This window comes from Hakea prostrata, chromosome 8 (genome assembly GCF_041222555.1).
Source record: "Hakea prostrata isolate BN-2017 chromosome 8, UWA_Hpros_2, whole genome shotgun sequence".
NCBI classification, from domain to species: Eukaryota; Viridiplantae; Streptophyta; class Magnoliopsida; order Proteales; family Proteaceae; genus Hakea; species Hakea prostrata.
Window position 1 is genome coordinate 7,672,113 of NC_142607.1, and position 16,841 is coordinate 7,688,953.

The 16,841-nt window shown below is 38.2% G+C and overlaps 1 protein-coding gene across 2 annotated transcripts; it reads left to right on the forward strand.

Moving 5' to 3' along the window:
• Positions 1-216: 216 nt before the first annotated feature.
• On the forward strand, positions 217-15,817 carry LOC149006594 (Ankyrin repeat family protein). 2 transcript variants are annotated; one of them, XM_089166644.1, is made up of 5 exons: positions 217-468; positions 862-994; positions 14,209-14,333; positions 14,503-14,649; positions 15,431-15,817. In XM_089166644.1, the coding sequence occupies exons 1-5, from the start codon at positions 268-270 to the stop codon at positions 15,566-15,568; spliced, it is 744 nt and encodes a 247-aa protein (XP_089022770.1). In that variant the 5' UTR covers positions 217-267; the 3' UTR covers positions 15,569-15,817. The 2 variants fall into 2 exon arrangements, with proteins under 2 accessions (XP_089022770.1, XP_089022772.1); XM_089166646.1 differs by having other exon boundaries at positions 15,434-15,817.
• The last annotated feature ends 1,024 nt before the right edge of the window (positions 15,818-16,841 follow it).

The window sequence follows — 16,841 nt, forward strand, 5'->3', positions numbered from 1 at the left end:
CCAACCCCATGGCGGTGGTAGCCAATAATGAACAGAGTAACGAGGATGGTGTTTTGTTCTATTTTTTACAAGCTAAATAAACCTAATCTACGCCGCTCGCTTGCTTGATTATGCTCCGCCGCTCCTCACAGCAACACTGAAAATTTTATTTTATTTTATTTTTCCGGGTTAAAATTAAAATGTAAAAAAAAAAAAAAAAAAAACTGTGGAAAAAACCTCAACAAGCAGACACGCTAAACCCAGAACCCAGAACTCTGTTCGGACGTGATGGAGATGGAAATAGATACCCAAACACCTGAAAGCAAAGATAGTCATATCAAGGAAGATGAACTCTTCCGAGCCGCAGAGAGAGGAGACTTGTCGTTCTTTGAAGCCCTTTCTCAAGAACAGCTTAAACGGGCTCATTCACTCAGGAACGAGGATGCTCGATCCCTTCTTCATGTCGCTGCGGCTTCTGGACATGCAGAGGTTATTCCCTGAAAGACCCGTTATCGTTTTCTTTCTTTCGGGGTCTTTGATATAGTAATCGAACGGAGCTTTAATATCTGTGTCCGTGTTTTTGTGTGTGACTGTCAGGTTTCGAGGGTCTTGTTCTGGTATTCTTTTGTCTTGGCTTAGTTTATCTATGCAGAGAAATCAGTATTTGCTAAAATGTCATTCAAATTATAAAAAAGTAGTTCAGAAAAGTGAAATTTGCTGTATCCGTTGGTTGTTTTTTTTGGGGTTTTTGAGCGATGAATAAATGGGTAAAGAGAAGATTTTTATTAACGTAATATTTGTGGGTTTGCTTCCTGATGAGCAGTTTTGGGCTAGCTAATGCGAAATTGAGAAATTAAAAATTGATTGCGTTCATGGAAACAGGTTGTTAAGATATTGTCGGCTTCAGATGCATCAATCAACGGAATAAATAGCGTGGATGACGAAGGATGGGCTCCGCTTCATTCAGCTTCTAGTTGTGGTCACGCCGATGTCGTGGAAATTTTGCTCAGCAGAGGTAGGCCCTTCACAAAATTTTCTTAGACCACAAACTTTCTTCATCTGGTTTCTAGGATTGTATTTTCTTTTGGACTTTTAAATGAATTGTCTGGATGAGAAACCAGCGACCGTGAGATTGATCCTTTGCATGGAGAAATTGCAAAACCTTGTTCATAGACAAGGGTGGTACGTGTATGCATCTCTGCACGTTTCTGTTGATATGGCTGAACAGTTGTGCTTTTTTTTTTTTCATTTGCTGTATCATTCTGATCAATTATAACTTTCCATGTGCACAAAAGCCTTCGATCACCCATCACATATGGTGACCTATGGTACTGAGCACCATTTTTGGTGTGCTCATTGTTACTTTTGAAGCTCTTTTAGGAAAGCTATTTGCCGGTAATTGAACCATGGTGAATGGTGAATGGTGTTGAGTTAGCCTTCTCATAAGGACAGGTTAGATACTTCTCTTGACCACAACCTTGTCCTCTTGAGTATGCTACCACTCTCTTGCTGCCCCTATCAACCTGGTAAGGGCTACCTTTGTTGTCCTCTTCTTGGATACGGTAAAGCAATTTGAGTAGTCATCAAAAGCGCACACGGTTTCAATCATAGAACAGGATGGGATGAGCCTTTCCATTATAGTCTTTTAATTTAAGCTTTACCTTGTGTTTGTCATCTTGTCATACATGAAAATATCAGTAGCTTCATCGTCATTTCTTTCTAGGTAGTATTATCCTTTATAGCTGACTTGAGGGACTTAAGGGGTGTGTATTAGCAGTGGATTGTGGATGAAGGACATAACATCAAGAAAAGAAGGTGAGAAAACTACTTCACATCGCCGTTGACGTGATTGGTGTCACAGCCCCTTTTTGGCCTTGGTGGAATATTTTTATAAGACTTTGCTGGGCCTAAGACCAAATCACATGAAGATTTTTATGAGGGTCATTTTTTTGTCTATGTGCAGGGGAATTAGGAGTCATTTAGATTATATATATGATATAGGTTTAGTTTCTATTTTTATTAAGTTGCTAGTTTTAATTTTAGATTTAAAAAATGACGCAACTTAGAGTTTCTATTTTAGTGTTGGCAGAATTAGTTCTGGTCCTCAGCAAAGTTAGTTTCTATTCTTAGAATTAGTACTTCGTGCTTTCCTATGCAACTTGGGATGCAAGTCTAAAAACATAGCTCTATAAATATGTGCTGTAATCATCGCCCACCTCCCAAAAAAAAGAAACTGACAATCTTATTAATTACTATTGAGCCTTTGCCTTTGCTGAGTAATTATTCTCTTGCCAAGTTTGTGATAAGAAAGGCTAAGGAACTTGCTGTTGAATGCTAATCCTAAGGCTGAAGGAGCTTGCTGCCAATGGCTAAATCCACCTGTCCTTAACCATCTTCTCTTGTTTGATATTTATTGAATCTGTTCCTGAACTGCTGCAGCAGTTGTGGCCATCAAACTGAAGAAACTTTACTCCCAAGCAACTGATGTCGGCATGCTGTTGCTCCCCCATCCAAAACGGGGGTGTGACTGAAGATCTAACCGATTGAAACCTTCTTCCCCTCCATCTGACATCAATTGGGACTTTTTTTTTTTTTTGGGGGGGGGGGGGGTGTAAGTCAATTGGGACTTACGAAAGTGTTATACTTGATTTTTATTTTGTTGATTTGTAATTCAAGGAATTTGTTAGTGAGCTATATAAAAACAATTGGCATCAATGTCTCACCATACAAATCTAGGATCAGTGTTTTGTTTAATTACAATCAATTTATAATATGGAATGCTTGATTTATATTTCAAGTTTGAATCTGTTACTTTTCCATTTGAAGGTTTTTTTGCATGGTTTCATCTTTGTAATTTATTCTTCTTCTTCTTCTTATTGTTATTATTATTAGAATTGTTGTTGTCGTTGTTGTTGTTGTTGTTGTTGTTGTCATTTTTAATCTCATACCTTTTGGAGTTTCAGTTGTAGATTATATGGCATCTTGTTTCATTTTGCTGTCTTATGAATTTAGGGAGCTGAGCCATTGGCTCAATGCATAAAAGAATTAACAATAAGATTTGTTGCCTAATGTGTTCTCTGCAAGCAACACGGAACAACGGCAGTTAATGTCAGCCCCTTTCGGTAGTTAGTTGTATGAAGGCTTAAAAAGGGGTATGCAGGACAAAGTATTATGATTCAACTTCTGGATGTGATTCGTTCCAAAGGAAGACATGGTCACCTTCCTTCCCACTAATTTTCTCTCTCTTTCTCAATCTCTTGGTGCAAGGAGTAATAAATAAAAGAAGAAATAACTACTGCCCTAGTGGTGATGTAAGTGTGGTTTTGAAGTTGGGAAAGCTGAATGATACTTTATAAGTTAAGAGTCCACGAGGGGCATAGGGTCAGCTGTCTCATTTTGTGGGCCTGTTTGATGTATGACTTCAGCCAATTCTGGAATCATGATAGTTTTGGGCCAATATCAGTAGGATACAGTATATATTGGCCTGAGTTGGCCTGTCTCAGATAATTATGCTTTTATCTTTCATTAAAGATAATATTTTAGACAATTTAGGCATGTGGAGGGATGATGTGCTGATGGTGATCGTAACCAGTACATTTGTCATACCCCAAAAAAAGATGGGTTTAGGGTTGAATACATTACATGTCAAACTTCATGACTTTATAGAACCGAAGTTCCTTTATGTACTAGATTATGAAATTCTTTGAGTTTTGTTTCAGTTTAAACTCACCTGTAGGATTCTAAGTGGCGGATCTGGTGTAACAACAGAGACATGTTAAATTAGAGAACTTTTAACATTCTTTTTGTGTTTTGTTTCATCTGCTTTTGGTACTCTTACCTTATAAGGGTGGCCTAGAATCATGATTATGAAAATTGGAGTAAGGGATTGAATCAGTCCATGTTAAAATTCCATTTTGATTTGGTCTAATCCTTGTGATGGGAAACAGGTGAAAACAGAAATGCGGCACTTCACTATTTTAATGGGACCATGAATGTTTTAGGAAATTTTGTGTTAGTTAACTTCTTTGCCTCGTCCACTTTTGTTGGAACATCTGTGGGATTTTCTCAATATCATAATGTTACCTCTTATAGAAACTAGGACATAATCTAAGCATCTCAGAGGAAGAATTGCGTGTACCTTACACCACACGTATGTTGAATAATTTCGATCTAAACCTTGAGTGATGATTTCACAGAGAGATGAAGCTCTCTCCAATCCTTGTCTTTCCTTCCATAACTTTTCTTGCGGAGAGAAGAGAATTAAAGACCGAGTTATTGGAGAGATCCCATGATGACAATTTATAATAGTAAATCCCGAACCATTGTCCATTTTTGTAATAGACCAGTTTGGTCCATCTCAAATCAAATAACAATCCATCGGCCCAATTTATTAAAGCCCCCGTCGATTATTAACCTTGGTGAATAATCTAAGCTCATATATTATTTTATGATAGACCTAAAAGTCTCCCAGTTGGGCTAGATTAATTACTCTTACAATCATCAATATGGTCATGGAATCTTAATCACTAAATTTGATGTTAATTCTTTATCAAATTAGTAAGTCTACCAATTTCAAACAATAGCATAATAGATGCTTCATCACGTGGCATATGTCTACCCATTAGTTACAACAAGTGTATATTTTAATTCAAGGAATGTTCAATTGTGATCACATAAATGACTCCATTCCTTATAGGTCCTTCATCGTGTTGTGGATATCATTATGTTTCATAGGTTCTTAAACACTGACATTTAAAGGGTCTAGGCTCAGGCCCATGGTCAATAGCCAATCCAGTTGTGGCTAAACCACATCTAGACACCACTAGTTCCAATAGATATCGCAAAAACAAAACGTACAATCAAATGTAAGTTTTACCAGGTGTGAGGACCTTACTGGTTAAGAATAGGAAGAGAGAACAAAAGAAGAAGATGGCAAGAGAGAAGAGAGGAGGAAGGGAGAGAAACCGGAGGTGACTCAATGAGAGTCTGTACCTCCTGTCATTCACACTATTGTCTTTATATAGATACATACCCTTGTAGAGTTTCCCAAAGTAGGTGAGGTTCTCTACTATATCTTAATCAAATTACAATCCAACTATTAAGCAATAAATAAGGAATAAGATGCTCCAAAAGAGGGAATAAATCCTGACAACAACTCTTGTGCTTATCATGTCTTGACTTTGTTACCACTCTACACGGACTTGTAGATTCCACAAACCGTTAACACCCCCTCAAGATGGATGGAGAGTATTAATCACCAACTCCCAGCTTGAGACAACCTTGTAGAAACGCAGGACCAGAGAATGATTTAGTAAATATATCTCCAACCTATTCTGTAGAACTCACATGGGTTGTAGATATTTTGTTTATAAATGTGTCATGTACAAAGTGCAAGTCTACCTCAATGTTTTATGCGCGCTCATGAAACATAGGATTACTTGCTATATGGATTACTACTTGATTGTTGTTTGTAAAATAAAAATAACCGCAAGCGCACGGTATCGTGTAGCTAACGGGTCGATTTCAAGGAGATATGCCACTTAGAATTTAATCTCTTAATGGTAATGCGAAAGTGCAATAATTCAAAGATTTTAACTAATTATTAAATTAAAAGAGCGGTCCTAATCCATACACCTAATGCAATCGAATTGAGACGAAAAATGAAGCAAACATAACAAACACATAATTAATAAAAGGCATAAAAAAATGCGAACAATAAATACAAATAAAAGGGAAGTGATCCGAGTGTCAGCTCTGGATCTAGGGAAGGGGAATATAATTATAATGACTTTGACCTTGGACCCTTTGTTGTAGCTTACAGTCCACGGGGGAATGGATATTAGAAAAAAAAATTGCAGAAAGGAAATAATCAAAGCAATAAAATGAAAAGGGAAACCTTAACCAAAGAGAAGCACGACTATAGGCATCTTTGATTAAGGACCCAGGGGAAGGGAGAACAATAAATACATGCTGAAAGTAAATTGCAGAAAGTAAATAACAAAGCAATAAAAGGAAAATGGAAATCTTAACCAAAGAGAGGCACGACTGTAGGCATCTTTGATCAAGGATCCAGGGGAAGGGAGAACAATAAATAAATGCTGAAAGTAAATTGCAGAAAGTAAATAACAAAGCAATATAAAAGGAAAAAGGAAACCTTAACCAAAGAGAGGCACGACTGTACCCATCTTTGATCAAGGACCCAGGGGAAGGGAGAACAATAAGTAAATGCTGAAAGTAAATCCTAAATTAAGAATATGGAGGGGTAGATAGAAGCGGGAATGAAAGGGGGAGAGAAGATTATTGAAGAATGTTACTTACTTGCATCTTTGAACTTCAAATAATAAAAAAGAATTGAACAAACGATTCGAATCTCAACCAACCCTGACAACCAAATCTAGATCTAGAATGATCTGGATCTGCAATTGCTAGACCCAGAGAAAAACGAATCCTCAAAGTTGAATTTGAAATTGTATTACATAGAAAAATTAAACCTAAACATTCATTTTAGAAATTAAAATCTCACGAAAGCAATCAAAGAAAACTAAAGAAAGTGTAAAATAAACTGAAGAGAAAAAAAAATGTTCTCTTCCGAAGCTCTAAAACACATTCTCCCTTGATGGAGTATGCTCTCCTTTTATAGAGTTTACATGAGATATGAATCTTACATAATTTGAATCAAACTCAGAGTTCCTATCTGACTCAACCAATTAGGGTTTTGGAGAACTAGTCGGACTGGCTTAGAGAGATCAAATGCACAATTCCACTGTTGGATTTGAGGATCAAGAAGTTGTGAAGCCTTCCTCCAAAAATCAGCTCGATCGAAATTGGACAGTGACATTCAAAAACGGGATTTTTCCCTCTTCCTTCTCTGAATATAATTATTTTTCTTCTTTTTCTTTCTTTGATCAAATCCCAAATAGGAAATAAGATATTGAAGTATGCAAGGACTCTTTTCTCCATTAGGACTCTCTCAATAATATCTTTGTAGATTTGATTAATAATTTATAATCTCAGCCGTAGATCAAAATTTGCTTATTTATCTCTAAAATATTTTGGAGTTGGCCCATGGTCACCCATCATGCTCCAGATCAGCCCCATTTTCGCACTTGAGAAGTTGAACGGACCTCTTGACTTGTAAAATTGCATGTTAAAAACCCAAAACTCCAAATATTTGCTTAAATCTTGAAAAGTCCTAAAATCTACAAAAACAACATAAAACCCAAGGTAGCTTCACTCTAAGTGTGTAAAATGCATGCTTTATGCCCTAAGATTTCACACATAAATGTGCTCGTCAATTGTCACAAAACATCTCCATTGGTTCTTCTACCTCAATTCCGACTTCCTTCAAAAATGATTTGACCTAGAGGATCTTTGAGACTGTGTGCGCTAGGAAGAGTAAAAAGCATGTGACTATAGCACGGTCAAGTGTTAAAGCAGAGTGTCGAGCCATGACACACATGGTCTCAAAGATCCTCTGGTTCAAATCATTTTTGAAGGAAATAGAAATGGAGGTAGAAAGACCAATGGAGATGTTTTGTACAATCAATTAGCAATCTATATAGCAAGTAATTCTATATTTCATGAGTGCACAAAACAATTGAGGTAGACTTGCACTTTGTACATGTTGCAGTCATGAGTAGAGTAATATCTACGCCCCATGTGAATTCTGGAGAACAAGTTGGAGACATATTTACTAAATCATTGCTTGGTCCCGCTTTTTTGCGAGGTTGTTTCAAGCTAGGAGTTGGCTATCAATACTCTCCAACTTAGGGGGGGGGGTGTTAACAGTTTGTGGATTCTACAGGGAAAGGGTACGATGATATGTTCCATGTGGAGTGGTGACCAAGTCAAGACAAGATAAGCACAAGAGTTGGCAGCCTAATTTGTGTCATGCTTTGATTTTTCTTGTTCCTTATTTATTGTTAAATAGTGAAATATAATTTGATTAGGGTAGTAGAGAATCTCACCTACTTTGGGAAACTCTAAAAGGGTATGTATCTATGTAAAGACATTAGTGTGCATGATAGGAGGTATGGACTCTCATTTATTCGGATAATATAGTCCTCCTATTGGTCAATAGATCTTGAAACTCAAAGAAAGAAGGGGAAAAACCCCACAAAACAATTCAAGGCTTTGGCTATATGACTAAATGATATTAAATTGACTGGAAAGTTGGGAATGAACAATGCAGAGGTGAGATGCATACTTGGTATTGGAGAAACCCTCTCTTTTCCGATTGCAGATGATTTCTCGCCATTTGCTATAACAACTGGATTAGGATTTTAGCAGATTTAAAGAATTTTGAGAATAAGGAAGCAATACCAGTCATTTGTTCAGAAGCCCTTAAATCTCCAGGAGTCAGAAGAATAGGACTCAGTAGAAATACCTGTTTGGGCCAAATTGGATGATGATGAACCTTGGCTCTGTTCTAATTGTCGTAAATGTGTAAGAATCTGGGCCTAAGTCCATGCTAGGCAATGAGGAACTTGCAGAAGCCGCAGGAATGGCCTCAGTTACAGTATCAGTTGAAGGTTCTCCTGTAGAAACTGTGTTGACATAACTTTCTGCCCACTCAGGGCGGGCATGCTTATTCCAATAGTTTTCCTCTATAAGATTCTGTTTCCCCCAGTATGAACAATAGCAGTTTCCCTGGACTGATTGGAGGAAGGTGTGCATCCTCCCCCTCGGCCCCTGCCTGTGCCGCCACCATGCCCTTTAGGTGAATAGAAGCCGTGGCCTCGGCCTGCCAACACGGCTGGACCATCTCGATTTCCTTGTGCATTTTTCGTCCCGCTAATACGCAATAATCTGTAAAATGTATTACTCAAAGTGGGAACAGTTTCTAAGATCAATGGACTTTTGCCTGTTGAATATTCTGGGTTTAGTCCAGCCAGAAATTTAGACACATAGAATTCAGCTCTCTGGGCTTTCAGAACCTCAATATTGGTGGTAAGAGGCTGATGCTGTTGTAACTCCTCTACCATTCCCTTAAAACCACTGTAATACTCCACTAGTGTGGCCACCTTGAGAGTAATTAAACATTTTATCATAAAGCTCATGCACATGGGAGATATATTTTTTCTTGACGGAATGAATCACGTAGGTCTTCCCAAATTTGTTTAGTGGTAATATAAAACATAATGTTGTTGGCAATTGCAGAATCAACACTATTCCAAAGCCATACGTTAACAATTACGTCTTCATGTGTCCAGGTCTCGTACGCTGCCATTGACATTGTATCCTTTAGATCTAGACTTGGACAATCATCTTTGAGGTACTCGGATTTTTCTTGAGCATGGTAAACATAGACATGGCCTTCACCCATTGGAAATAAATTTCAGCACCGTTCGACTTGATGCTGTTTACTTGAAACAGAACTTCTTTGGTTAAAGTTTCTCTTCTTCAGCCATGGCTGCTGCAAAACTTCAAAACACCAAAATCTACGTACAGTTTACGACCATAGAAGAGCTTTTATGCTCTCTTTGTTATCATATCAACTACTACACAGCACTGTAGCATAGGCTGCTGCCGCCACAACAGAGGAAGCATGAGAGAGATCAACCGGTATAAACTCGTAAGTTTGTCATGCCTAGTAACGGTGCAGCTCTGGTACCATGTCACAAATATAGGTTTTACCAAACGTGAGGACCTTGCTGGACAAGAACAGGAAGAGAGAATGAAGGAAGAAGATGGCGAGAGACAAGTGAGAAGAGAGGAGGAAGGGAGAGAAACCAGAGGTGGTTCATGAGACAGCATACCTCCTATCATTCACATTAGTATCCTTATATATATACATAACCCTGTAGAGTTTCCCAAAGTAGGTGAGATTCTTTACTATCCTAAATTACATTCCAATTTATTGAGCAATAAATAAGGAACAAGATACACCAAAACAGGAAACAAATTGGGACATCAATTCTCGTGCTCATCAGGTCTTGAATTGTTCATCACTCCATACTGAAAATATGATATACCCTTGCCTGTAGATTCCACAAACCGTGAATAATATTAATGGAAATATTCATAAAAAAGACAACCTTTACATCAAAATATGACTTCTATTAACTATATTAATCCTTCCCACTGAGTTTTACTACTTAATAAGTGCTACGACAAACAAATCAACTATAAACTACCAGGTATGTGGGTTTTCGATCATTAAAGGAAATAAAGCTCTGCCTAGATAAATGACTTCAACTAGCTCTTGATACTTGGATATTGTTTTCTCCAATTATCTTCTTGTTATATTGAGAGTATATGCTTTTCTTGGAATATATTGCTCACAAATAGATCTCTTGAATTACAAACCATCAAAATAAAAAAAATTAAGCATACCACTTACTTCTGTGAGTCCTAATTGACATTCTTATGGAATTAACATAAAATGCACAATAAGTCATGTAGGGAAGCTTTTGTTGTATAAGTAGTCAATCTTCTTTAATAAGAAACATATGTCATCATCAGTCATATAAGTATAAAATCATACCATATTGAAGGTGCTAATGACATCAAACATGGTCCAACCAGCAACATTCAACCTTTGGTTAAAATATATAAGATTTCATATGTAATTTTCAAATACTGCGAGGTAGCAATAATTTAAAAAATTTCTTCCACCTTAGTGTGAAAAGAAACCCCTAGATTATGCATCCAAAAAATCTTGATGTATTATCCAGCTTTTATAATGAAGGCAAAAATAATCCTCAAAATCTTCATCATCTTTGGGTAAATGAAATTCCGTAGATTATTGTTGTCGGCCACTTGTCAGCCTGTACTACTAAACCTGGATGACTTCATCTTTAGGCAAATGTCATTAGACTTTTACTACTATGATAGATTTATGCATCCAACAAATCCTGATGTATTATCCTACTTTTATAATGAAGGCAACAATAATCCTTGAAATCCTCATCATCTTTGGGCAAATGAATTTTGTAGATTATAGTTTTCTGCCACTTGTCTGCATGTACTAACAAACCTGGTTGACTTCATCTTTAGGCAAGTGTCATTAGAGTTTTACTACTAGGATAGACTATAAGAGAATGGGATGATACTACTTTGGTGGAATATCTCTCTCCTCTTACTATCCTTGTGTGAAGTTTATAGTCAAAAGTGCAAAAGGACGCACTATATATTGTGCGGTACGATGCGCAACTGGTTTCCAACAATTAAGGGTGTTAATACACAAGGGCAACAATTATAAACATAATTGGTTAATTGATCACATCTTTTGCTTTGTTGTATTAAACAATGCAAAATCTTTCCTTAGCAAATTTTATTATATCCGGATGGTCCAAGACCTTGGGTACAAGAGGATCCCCTAATTCCTTCACATAAGATGGATGATATAGAATGTACTTTTAATTTTATTTAAAAATATAATTAATTAATAATCAGATCAAGGGTTTCATGATTACCAATATACAAATTTGATAGATCTCTAAGTGAATCACTAGGCAAAGATTTAAGTCAATTGGTCGATCAACGGACCAATAAAAATGAAAAGGAGAAGTCAGTAAAAAAATAATATTATATTGGGAAAAAAAAAAGGCCCCACAGGCCAGGGCGGGAGGGGGGGCCCGGCCGGTGCCTGGGGAATCAACTACCGGGGGATGGGGGATAGAATTAGCCCTAGAAGATACATCAAAATAAATAGCATTCCAAATCGAGTCAAGAGAGCGGGATTTAGAAGTCTAGCGCTTGAGATTACGCTCCCACCACAGATGGTGAATGATGGTACCAAAGACGAGCTTACCGATTTGGTCACAAATAGAGGTACCTGAAAAGTTACTCAAGATCCAAGAACAGTCGCGATCAAACCCAAATGAGTGATGGGAGTGGGGCCATATATGGGCTAGGGCTTTCCTCCAAAGAGAACTAGAGAAAGGGCAAGAAAAGAACAGATGCTCGATATCCTCTGTACCATTCCAACATAGGATGCAACTAGAGTTTTACAGGGATATGGCTGGAGATAAGGAAAGCCTGGGTAGGAAGAGCTAAGTTGAGGGCTCTCCAAAGGGTAAGGGAGTGACGGGGAATGTGGTCTTTGAACCAAGCCAAGGGGGGCCAAGGGGGGGAGGTGGAGGGGGAGCGAACTAGGTTCCAAGCCGAGGATGAGGTGAAGGATTTGGTGGTGGAAGGGAGCCAAACAACTGTATCTTATGTCTATTTTTATTCACTTGAGATGTAGTCTTAGTCATCAAATTGTTCTAACAAAATTTTATTTGTATTAAATAAAGTAAATAAATGGGCAAGGGTTAGGTAGGGCTTCCTATAAGTTACGCACCATGTCAGCCCACGGATATGGTGATACATTGATAAGTATGTAAGGGTTCTTGTGCAGTGCATGAGTGCGGGTAAAAAGCTAGTCTAGAAACGTATGATCAGATTGGAATCTTGGAACACAGGATCATTAACAGGTAAATACTTAAAATTAATAGGTGTTATGAGGAAAAGAAGGATTAGTGTAACTTGTGTTCAAGAGAATAGATGGAAAGGGTAAAAAAGTTAAGGAATTGGAGGACTGTAAACTTTGTGCACTAGGGATAAAAGTAATAAAAGTGGAGTAGTATAATACTGGATGAAGTTTTAAAGAACAATGTGGTGGTGGCAGAAGGCTGTAGAAGGGGCCTAGACAGGACAACAAGTTCTCTAAAGGGATCACAGGAGTAGGGTAATGCCCTTAGGAGCCTTGTGGGAGGGTTAGAGAGGCTGGCGGCAGCTAGGGACCTTGTGCTGATTTGCGAATGTCCTTAGGACCTGCGGAAGAGGTGTGGTAGGGTGGCGGTGGTGGCTGTGATGGAAGAAGGGTCGCAGCTATGTCTTTAGGGTTTCTCAGAGACTCTCAGATCCTGTGGCTTTGATGCCATATTGAATAGTTTGAGAACTTCTAACTTGTGTTAGAGAGAGACAATTAGTTTTTATTTATATTAATAGAAGAGTATAATAAGAAAAAAAAATTCTGATGGTGGATTATTACAAATAATACCCTAGAGGCAATGCTACCCTTTATTTTCAGACTTCCAACAAAAGGGTTAAAGGAGAGATGCTTATTCTCCCATAATTTTTCTTAATAGAAAAGGAAAAGAGAGATAGTAACTAAATACAAGTTGATTGGTGCAGTTTTCAATGTCCTCTTGCATTCTATTTAATAATGTATTCTTGAGAATTCAAGCGAAGTTAGATCCAAACCGTGGGAAAACCCCTGTTAGGAAGTTATGAATGAGAGAAAGATAATTGAAAGAGATTAGTATAATTAGTATTAATTTATAATTAGAAAAGGGAGAAATAATCAAAGGTGATTTACTACAATTAGTATTAAAATATTGTTGAAATTATAATGAGTTAGTTACAATTACAATTATTGACATTTTGATCATATCCACTTAGTTAATGATTGAGGGTATTTTAGGAAGTAAAAATGTAGCCATTGAAATTATAAAGGAGGAATTACAATTGCAATTTTAGACATGATTAGTCATATCCACTTAGTTGATGATTAAGGGTATCCTAGGGAGAAAATGTAGCATTGTTTCTTAAGTCCTTGCTTTTATAATAGTAGTATGTTTTATATATATAGAGAAGCACGCACGCACGCAGAACACCCCCATCCCCCGGCACACAAATATAACCTTTCTTTGTATCCATTGAGATGGTAACAAACTTATCTAGTTGTCGTACAGTGGTAGCTTTTCCAATATTTCCTACTCAAGCTGTTGAGAATTGAGATGCATGGTTGATGTATCATGTATCCCATTGTTTTGTGTGATGGGACCTTTGTGTTCTACTTGCTAGTGACCAGCAACATCCTGAAAAACTTTTGGCTTGATCATTTAACATTTAGGGTAGCTGGTAGCTCAGAATACCACTGAACAGTCTATGGCGTGGTTATTTGGCTTTTGTGAATTACCTAGAGACATTTTTTACTTGCTCTGGATTATGAGATGCTTAACTGCCGTGCTAGAGTTGTTAAAGTGGAAAGATTATCATAAGAGCTACCCATCTTAAGAGGTTCTTACTTCTTGCTGATTTGATTACCTAGAAGAAACAGCATCAACCAATTGGTCATTGAAAGGCTAGGCTTTACTACTGATAGTGGGGGGAAAAAAAAACCCTTGGCCCAACTATCTGTACAATATTTCCTTCTGATGGCTTGAATGAAGATTTCTTGTCTAGCAGACTTTTCAGTATTTTGATATGTCGATCTAATCTGAGGATAATTATGAACAGGGGCTGATATGAATTTGAAAAACAATGGTGGTCGCACAGCTCTTCACTATGTTGCCAGCAAGGGATGGTTGAAACTAGCTCAAATTCTGGTCTCTCATGGTGCAAAGCTTAATCAGAAGGACAAGGCTTGTAACTTCATGCCAAAATATTCTCTCATATGATTCTGAGTTTTGATAGTTGCAACAACAGACCAGCTTGCTTTCTAGCCAGTCTAGTGAAATGACATTTGTTGATCTATGTTTGAGTTGCACACTTCTCTTCCATTGTTTGCATTCTGAAACACATTCCATTCAGGTCGGCTGCACACCATTGCATCGGGCAGCTAGCACAGGAAACTCTGAGTTGTGTGAATTCTTAATAGAGGAAGGAGCAGAAATCGATGCTGTTGACAATGCGGGGCAAACTCCTTTGATGAATGCAGTGATATGCCATAACAAAGAGGTAAGTTCTGTTGAAGTCTTTCTTAGACAGCTGGGAATTTGCATATTTCTAACCAAATCTCAAGCAGTAGAGGAATTGAATCACACAGCTGAGAACAAGCAGTACACTATTATTTTCCTAATGGGGTCTTGATGTGTTGGTACAAATCATAAGGGCAAGATGTCCTCTACTAGATTGGTTTCACGAGTCATGACAGAAAACAGAACCTGAAATGAAAGCTTTTTAATGGAACGGGGATAAGCACACTGACCATCTGCAGTAAGCTAGTAAGCGCCACCAATTGAGGGGGGGGGGGGTTACGGGGATGGTTGGAATGAGATTATCATACAATGGGGGATGGGGGTCATTCTGAAGAGACACTGTGGATACAATTTTTTTTTTTTTTGGGGTGGGGGAGTGAGGGATACAGTGGATACTACCCTGCCAGACACCGGTGGCGTCTCCATCCTCTCTTATTATTAAGAGAGAACTTTCACTTTCGTATTTGATGTATTATCTGAGAACAATTTATTTTTCACATTAGGCCACTTTGTGTGGTCATTCAAAATAAGGGCGATGATATTGCACAAAGATACCAGTGATCATGGGTTGTTATATCGGCTTTTGTTTTGCTATATCATGTTTGCCATGTATGGTAGGAACCAAGTTTTCTCGTGCATAAGTTATGTACTATTTTCTATTAGTTGTCCTTTCTGGTTTCTGTGTCTAAAACATTCTCATTGATATATATCCATTGTGAGTACATTTCTTAATGTTACAAGGCAAGACATTTTTTGGTCAGCAGGTAGCTCTCCTCCTGATAAGGCATGGAGCAGATGTGGATGTTGAAGACATGGAAGGGTACACTGTGCTAGGTCGAGCTTCAGATGATTTCAGAAAGGTACTGGTTGAAGCTGCCAAGGCCATGCTTGAAGGTTGACTGTTCGGGAATAATTCATGAATTAAAGATGGATTGTGCAGGCACTGAGGTTTGCATATAGGATTAATCTTAGTCGGGTTTTGCAAAGAACACCTGGTGACTTTTGTCTCTCTTATATCTGCTTTAGTGGTTGTTTAACATTCAGTTCTTTGTTTCCTGCAGAAAGGTTTTAATTGTGTTCAGGATGAAAAATGTTAGGTATGCTATAAGATCACATTGCATTGGGAAAAATGGAACATATTCTGAAAGAGGAGGAGGGAGAGGGGGGGGGGGGGGGAGATTTCTTTATTAACCCCAAGGGGTTGGCTCGGTTGGTAAAGTCTGGCATCTCATGGTACGAGGGCAGGAGTTCGAATCTCTTTGTAGCCAGCCAGCCAGCCAGCCAGCCTCCTCCCCCATGTATAATATCCTAGTTGTTACTTGGGAAAGGCTTGGTATTTTAGTGGAGTATGGTAAGGCAGCATCCAGTTTCTTATTAGCTCTATTTTCATGGGTTGGGAGGGTTGGTTGGTTTCAGGGAGTCTTTCAGATAGAGAAGCATAGGGTACTGGCATACCTGTCTTGCTCCTTTAAGGGGTAAGCCTGGTGCCGTACGTTTCCACATGAGCAGAGTTTTGATGAGCAACTTTTGCTGAGACTTTGAGAGGTCATTGCCACCCAGGGCCAGTTGTGGTAGATGAATAGATGGGTCCTTTCGTAATAATATAATCATACTACTATATAAAAGGAAAACCTCCAACACTTGTGGCACGTAAATTAGTTGACCAAAATACCCCTCATTAATAGACATATACCTTCACAAATAACCTAAAACTACCCACCACACCCCTTAAAAATTGGACAAAAATGACAAACTACACACCCCAACATATACTATGCTACTATCTGTTTGGTTGACCAAAATACCCCTTGAATGGACAAAAATCACCCCCTTGAATGGACATATACAAATTCCAGCAACCCCCATGCAAACCTGCCACCCAAATCCCAAAGACCCAGAATGGTAAAATTTTAATCCTACCCGCCTGCTGCCTACAAATAGTCGCGTCCTTACCCAAACAACCTAAAGCCCAAACGGCACCCTCAATAGATAACTGAAATGGATTTAAACAGACAAAAGCGGGGCTTTGAAGAATGCAGATGCCTTCTTCAAACAAGTTGTTTTACCTGGCAGGATTCTAAAACTATAAAATTATGGAAAACATTGTACAACATACTCAGAGGTGGCGTGGAAGAGTACCCACCAGAAAGATTCAAGTGGGCAACTTCTTTA